This window comes from Triplophysa rosa, unplaced genomic scaffold (assembly GCF_024868665.1).
Source record: "Triplophysa rosa unplaced genomic scaffold, Trosa_1v2 scaffold121_ERROPOS1305309, whole genome shotgun sequence".
Lineage (NCBI taxonomy): Eukaryota > Metazoa > Chordata > Actinopteri > Cypriniformes > Nemacheilidae > Triplophysa > Triplophysa rosa.
Genome location: NW_026634114.1, coordinates 13,574 through 21,716, shown reverse-complemented (window position 1 = coordinate 21,716; position 8,143 = coordinate 13,574). Strand labels below are relative to the sequence as shown.

At 45.1% G+C, this 8,143-nt stretch overlaps 1 protein-coding gene across 1 annotated transcript; it reads left to right on the top strand.

The window, feature by feature from the left end:
* Positions 1–5,684: 5,684 nt before the first annotated feature.
* On the top strand, positions 5,685–7,127 carry LOC130549461 (uncharacterized; the record flags this gene model as incomplete). The annotated part of the gene is made up of 1 exon (XM_057326673.1): positions 5,685–7,127. A coding segment is annotated over one exon (1,437 nt), but the record flags the coding sequence as incomplete, so codon positions are not given.
* Positions 7,128–8,143: the final 1,016 nt, after the last annotated feature.

Here is an 8,143-nt window from a genome sequence, read left to right as displayed (position 1 = left end):
ATCCATAGTACAATTCCCATTATAACCATTAAATCCATTACATTTTATGTTGTATTTTGGGCAGGGTTCTATTGTTTTTATTTCAACAGGAATACTTCAACTATAGTTACTTCAGTAAAAACATCATTCATTCTCCAAATCGCTTTAAATGATATAGCAGCAGATCAGAAGTTAACACGCACGCGTAGCTCAAGGTGTATGTGATGCTTATTTACCGTTTAGCCGTTATGCCGATCATTTTCATGACAATGTTTCTACGATCTTTGACTGATCGTAACCCACAGATGATTACACCACACTTTAACATCTGCCTTTTTCCTCTTTTAATGTTCTATTTGCCTTTTTAGAGCGCTATCAACGATGTAGCAGCGCCTACGTTTACATTAGTTTAGCGGGGAAGATCCCAGAGTTGCCAGATTTGCGTTAAAAAAATCTGCCAAATGGCCATTCAAAGCTTGCCGGAAAACCGCGAGCTTAGAAAAACTGAAATACTTGGCAACAGTAAAAGGTCCTGGCAGATCGCAAGCCAGATAAATTGCGCACACAGGAAACCCCGCTGCATAGAAACCATTTTCTACTTTTGGACCTTTTTATAAATGTAGTGGAGTAAAAAGTATGATATTTGTCTTTCAAATGTAGTCAAGTTAAAGTACAAGTACTCAGAAAAAATAATACTCAAGTAAAGTACAGATACTCAAAAAGTGTACTTAAGTACAGTACTCAGGCAAATTTACTTCGTTACTGTCCACCTCTGGCCAGGACCGAGAGACAGTTTCTGAAAACACTTTGACCACAGAGTATGTTTTCACATACATAATGCTTAACAAATAAAAACGAATAGTGAGAATGACCCCCTATACCGAAGTGTTATCCTTTCACATTTTAACTCACTCATCATCATATCCCTTATGAGAATTAACCATGTTTTAACCACGGTTTAACTAGTAAGCATGCGCTTTTAACTATAGTTAAAACCATGCTTAATTTTCGTAAGTGTTCAAACAACGTCATATTTAGCTAATTTTCTTTTACAAAATGACTAGATTTAAAAAGCATTGTCTATTAGCGTACCTGAATTTGAATCGACCTATGTAGAAAGCATCAACTAATCTGTTGATAAGAGCAACGCGATCAATGGCGTAAGATTGGCTCTACTAAGATTGGCCCTACCTACCGTCCGGTAGAGTCAAGGTTTCCTGTCTGGATTCTGTTACTGTTCTTACCGTGAGTGCCGCTGGGTCGAGTCCTCTCCCCACGGGCTCACGAGGTACTTGTAGCTGGTGATTCTGGTGATCTGTGTGGACTATTGTGTTCAAATAAACCTTCTTTACCCGCATTTGAGTCTCCGAACCTCTTGTTCCTCCCGAGTCATGACAGTTTTATATAACTTAATAATTGTCATTTTTATCTAATTTTGTTAGAACTTTTAATATGTCAAACTCAAAGTCACTTTGGTTAAGCCACTTAAAGGTACGTTAGGCCTACGTGTGTGTACAAGATAAGGATGCACCACCTCCGCCTCATTTTGAGCCAGGAAAAACCCTGTGTATGTTTTTCAAATAGGGAAAAAAACCCTGTCCTTGAATTTCTTTTCACAAGCCATTTTAATACAGGTGATTGTGACATCTCACATGAGGCTTTGACTTGCTAGTAAACATTTATTCCACTTTGTAGAAAAATCGATATACAGTACATATCGGATATCGCCTTTCATCAAAAAAATACAGAGATATGAATTTTGGTCAATATCGCCCAGCCCTAGTATACAGTAAAAGGACACATTTCACAGTGAGTCAATTTCATCTAATTAATTAAGTGATAAAGGGTTTGGTAAATATTGGGACATCATGTTTCACGTCAAGACATTTTAATCAAATTTAAAATAGAAAATATTTTTCTGACCTGATTTCTACACATTTCTACATTTCTAATGTATTTTTATACCATGTTCACTATATTTTATTCTAAGACTATCTACTGCTCCAAACTCCCAGGCGACCATAAATGCAAACAAGCTGGCGTGCCGGACAAAGAAACATGTTTTCGCGCCCAAAACTATCTCATCACATTGGATCGCCCACCTCAGAGGGGCGTGACGCCCTCGGGGTTAAAACATCTGTCCGCTCGCTTGTGTTCGCTCACTCGTGTTCTTTCAACCTCTCGAGACCTGTCTCTCCTCAGAGAAAGCTTCTTCCAGCAGTTTGCTTCAGCTAAATCCGACGGACTCACGGCTTGCTCTGAACACATCAGGACCCTTTGATACGCGTGCCAGCATGTGTCCCGAGAAACAAAGAAGCCAATGCAAGTATCTGAACTATTGCTAACCAGTTGCGTATAAGCTTTGCCCCTTTTAAATAAGGAGTTTGTCCTCGATGGTTCGTGCAGATGTGAATAGCTGATTTAATACTGCCATTTTCTTTGCTTTATCTATTTCTTTCATTCTCTACTGTTTTACTTTTTTATGTTTGTTTGCTAATGTTTGATTTGTGTTAGCTAGTTGATTTTAGTTCCCCCGTAGTGTATATAAATAAACCGCATGTGTATCCACGCTCGAATTGTTTTGTGTTTATTTATCACATATCAACATCACTTAAACTGCTTGATTTCGTTAAGATTTCTGAAGTGGTACTGTACTACAGTAAGAATATTGTTTTTCCAGGCCAGGGGAGTAATATTTCTTAGTTAATATACGATCTGCTGATCACTCGGTGGACGAGTGTATTTAGTTTGTTGCTGTTACTGGCTCTGCTGCATCAGGTAAAGTGTATAAAATAATTAATGGTTAATCACCATTAAATATTTGTAGGTTACTGTGTTTAAACTCATAGTTTCCCCGAAATACACAACATATATTGGTGGAGAATGTGCGGGCAGTTTTAAACCTTATTTTGTGAGCAGAACTCAGTGACTATTCATGTCTGTTTCTATGGGTGTTATCGAAACCGAATACTCTCTTAAATGGCACTTTATGAAAGTGAAGTGAAAGTGACCTATTAGTCAGATATGGTGACACATACCCGAAATGTGACCTCTGCATTTAACCCATCCAGAGAGTAGTGAACACACGCACAGCAAGTCGTGAACACACGTACACCTGGAGCAGTGGGCAGCTATCACTGCAGCGCCCGGGGAGCAAGTAGGGGTAAGGTGCCTTGCTCAAGTGCACCTCAGTCGTTACCCGCCGGTTTAACCACTAGACTAGCTAACTAATGCGTGCTTTCTTGTTTCCTCTTTTTGAGTAGACGAGGCGGAAGGATACTGTTTTACTGTATATTGTATAGTTAAACAGTAGATGACGACCGTTTAAAGGGGAGTGTGATAAAAATCTTGATCAAGTTAATTGTACGACGGCGAAGAAATCCTGTTGTGTTTGTGTGTTACTGTGTGTTTTAACTCAGTGTTTGGGCAGCGAAGAAATCCTGCCGCGCGTCAGGTCATATACAATACGAACTGACACGGAATTCGGATCTGCCGAGATCAAACGTCACCATCCGTGACGCTTCCCCAGTGGGCAATTGGATTTGAATTTATATCAATTTGACGTCAAATGCTGCAACAGCATTTTCTTGTAGACCCAGTTTGAATTTCATTATTTAATCTGTGTTTTACGTTATTTTTGATGTAAATTCTTGTCAACAGCAATTGCTGCTGGAGTGTTTAAAGTGTTTGTTGAAGTCTTTGTTTAAAACGAGAGTTAGACGTAAGATGTAATCACGTTGAAGTCTAGGGTAGGGTGTTACATCTCACTACCACCAGAGGGCAGTGTATCGAAAGTGGCTAACACGTTCCTAACTCCACCCCTTCCTGCCTGACTTCCCTTGTGGGTCCTCTCAGTCAGTCTTTTCCCTCTTTAACTTCTCTCATTTCCGTTTTGGTTGTTTTGATTTCTCAGTTTATTTTGTTCATTTGATTTTTATTTTCAGTTTAATTAATTATTATTATAAGAATAATTAGTTTTCGGGTTTACGTGGATTTAATTTTGTTTTCAGTTATTTCAATATTGTATGTTTCTTTTTGTTTCATTTCTCATTATTCCCTTTACTGCTCCCTACCTAGGAACATAATTTATTAAATTGGATTTTAATTAATTCACTGGGCTCGCAAATCTTAAAGTTTTGACCTTTTATTTTGCTCTTCTGGGTTATTTCCAGCAATGCCATTAACCCTAGCCCTGTTCAGCCTTTGTGTTTCCCTATAGGTAGCACTTCCTCTAAGGCACCTGGGTAGTGAAGTGACGTCTCTCTCCTCAGTGGTGTCTGGTGGGCGGATTTGGCTGTCCTGGCGTGCCTGGCACTGGCGGTGGATAGCCTCAGATACCTCAGTCCCCGCACTCTAGGTGACGGCACGCAGGGAGACTTCAGCCACTGGCACTCTGGTGCGAGTGGGGACCAATAGCGCTGACTGGGTGCACTGCAGCAATTTTGGGGTATATAACGCCGGGAAGTGCCACTTAGCGGGAAGAAAAGCCTATGGGCTATGTCTGTTGTGAGTGGCACCCCCGGGTAAAATCCCAATTTTCTCTGTGCCCGTCAGTCGGTTACTCACTAGGTACTGCCAGGTTGGGCTGAGAGTTGTGACTGTTTGTGTGGTCGCACCTGAGTGGCGTGTAGGGCAAGGGATCTGAGGGGTCTGCCGCTGTGTGTCCAGAAAGACCGGAGAGTTGGACTTGCTTTACGAGGACCCACCTGGAGGCCCCTCACGCCCAGGTCTATTAAATGAGGTACAGCACCTACTGAGTTGCTATAGGCGGAAAGAGAAGTAGAAACGCTCCTTTCCAACCCCGTTTTAAACTGTTTAGTTTGGCCTTGTTGTTTTGAGCTTAGCTGCCTCCCTAGCCTATGTGACACCATAGCGCCCCCTACCTGCGGGCCCCGTCATAACACTAGTGTTGCCAACCAGCCGAACTAAGGCAACCCTCTCTATTCATTTTCCTGTCTCATCATTTTTGTTCTGTTATTGATTTAATCCTGTCTTGTTTTACCTTTAATTTTCAAGAAGACTTAATCTGCATGAGCCATCAGGGAATTCTCAGTAATATGTTGATGACATAAACTACCCCAGTCATTAGAATGACCCCCTAAGTTTCAACCCATCGACACATTTGCTCAGACTCTTTCCCTGTACCAACATACCCACACACACACCTACTATCTGCCCTGCCAACGCACCGCCAGGATAAATAGGTGTTATTTAAACACAAATAAGTTGCGCCACTGACTGTTCACCCAAGTTAGCTGCAGAACACATGACATAGGAGTAGTACAGAGCTCTCTTAACTTGTAGGGACTTGCATTGGCCTCTTGTGCTTTTCTCTCTCGCCCCCCAGTGCGCCAGCATGTCCAGATCATCCAGTCCTGCCACCCACTGGGACCAGCTAGGGGCCTGGCTGAGCGCAATGACGGAGGCCCTCCTGCCCGAGGCGACCAGGGACCTACCGGACTGGACCCGGGAGCAGCTGGATGACAACTTGAACCGGCTGATGGCCTACGATCCAGTACAGAGCTACACCCACAAGGAGCTGGTCAAGATCATCGGGGCCCTTGCCCACAACCTCATCGCCCAGGTGAAGCTGAGCGACGGAAACGTTACTCTCCTGGAGCAAGACACAGTAGCACTAAAGCTTCAGGCTTAGGAGGCTCGCAGGAACCAGGCAGCTACTCAGAATCGCCTAGATCAACTGACCCTGGAGGCCAAGAAGCCGGCAACGGAGGAGTGCACATAGAGCTAAAGGAGGAGGTGGAAAGGCTACAGGAAACTTTAACCGACCTCCGTACAGACACCGAGCGCAGAAAACGATTGGAACAGGCCCGCGTGACCTGAAATGCAAGCTCCAAGAAGCAGAGACTCTTTTAAAACGAGCGGAAACCAAATTGAAAGAGAGAGAGGCAAAAGCCAAAGCCTCCAAAAGACACTTTCAAGCAGCCCGAGCTGAAGTCCAAGCCTTGGCTCAGCAACAAGACCAGCTCAAAGCTGAATTTGATACAGTGCAAAGAGAACTGAAGTATGCCTACCAGGCTGAACAAAGTGGGGGAAAAGACACCACTGAATCTCCCCCGACAAGTTGGAACAGACTTCCCAGTCTCCACAGAACCCCTACAACGACCCACGTCATGGCTCCCAAGGACATTGACAAGCTGGCCAGAAACATCCCCATGTTTACCCCAAACCCTGCAGGAGGACACGACGTACATGCCTACGTGCAGGATATTGACTTTCATTTGGAAACCATGGTAAATGTTTCCACCAGAGACAGACTGTATTTGCTCAGGATTACCTCCAGCCGCGAGGTGCGCAGCTTCCTGGACCGGCAGTCAGACACTGTAAAAAGGGATTACAAGCAACTGCAGCAGGTTATAATAAAGGAGTTTTCAGACCCAGAGTCTGAGCAGGGACTGGTTGCTGCCATGGACCTCAAACAGGGCCGTCTCGAAACCCCACCGGCTTATTATAATAGACTGAGACAAACCTACATTGGGGCCAGAAATGAGCCAGAAATGGAGGAGGATTTTAACTTTAGAACTCTTTTCCTGCGTAGCCTGCATCCTAGTGTAAGTCATCACTTAGGAGATATGGCATGCCCCCGCACCATGACCACTCAACAGCTGCGGGACATGGCCCATAAGGCCTATGTTAAGCACAAGACTACCTCTGAAAAGACTGTTAAAAATCCTGTTATTTTCCCTGTCTCTGAACACTACCCAGAGCTGACTCTAGAGGGCGCCAAACCGCATCACAGTGCTAGGCCTGGTAACAGAGAGACAAGGGACTTTACAGCCACTGAATGGTATGACTACTTGGGTGCTCGAGCCAAGCATCCGACAGGGCACCCCGAGAGGCCCAGGGGCAGACCCCGCTGGTCAGACGACCCAAGGGACAGTGCTGCATGGGAAACTAATCGCCGACCTAGGCGTCACCGACCCGCACCAGCAGGCACAACCAGCCCAAACAGTCATCTGAGGAATGCACCTCAACGCCCCCGAGACAAGCCCAATTCTCACCTGTCCCCAGAGCAGAAAAGTACAGAGACCTCAGAGTCGGCAGAGATCTTGAAGATATTAAAGGAGTTGATTCAAAAAGGGCCTAACAAGCCAAACGAAGAGGATATGCCAGACTCCTCGTGACTACAAGTGGCAGAAATCAACAAACCTTCAGAATGCCCTCCTCCTAAAGACAATTCCCAGACCTCTGCCAATGCCCCCACAAACTCTGAGGCAAACTCTCAAAATGCACCCCAGTTGACAGCTGATCACCCAGAACAAACCAAAATACTCCAGCCCATCATCGATCAAGATCCCAAGGTACCCGAAAGTGCTGTGCTAGTTGTCTGTCTCCGAACCGAACAACCCGGAAATCAGCCCTAACTGCTTGTCAGTCACCACACAGGCCCCCGTACCAAGTCTCCTGGGAAACCTGATCGAGAAAGGAGTGGCCAGGAAACTTTATCTAGCCATCACCTTGGAACATGAGGTGAGATTAGAGGCCCTTGTTGACACCAGATCTGACCTCACGCTGATGTCATCCCAGTTGTTTCACAGACTCTCGGAAGGAGCTAAGAGACAGAATCGGACTCTCAAGCCACAGAGATGTGTATTGAACGTGCAGTCATACAGCCAAACTGAGGTCCGACTGGAACAAATAGCCCCCATACACCTTACCATCGGTCCCATGAGTCTGGTACACCCTGTGTACATCTCACCAATGGATACCTATCCTCTCCTCATTGGCAAAGATTTGCTAGATCGCTTTGAGCCCCTGATGGACTTTAAACAGCTAACAATCTGGGCTCAAGTGCGAGAACCACTGCCTTCCCAATCAACCAACCCAGTTGAAGTGCGCTGCCAGGTCACAGAGGTTAGCAACCAACCCCCAGCCGGTCACGAGAACACAGACTCAAGGCCGGCCCCAAGTTCAGGGACGCCACTCTGCACCTTGCAACCAGCCGAGCACCCAGACAGCTACTGCCCTCGGGTCAAGGAAGCCATACACCTGAACAACATGGCAATAACAGACACTGTTTTGGCACTATGGGCAGACAATTCAGCCATCAGCCCCACACTGTTCAATGCTCTCACTACGAACACACCGGACATTCCTTTTGTTGTAAAGAGCACATGATTCCCGTTGGGCTCCCACCTGTCAACCA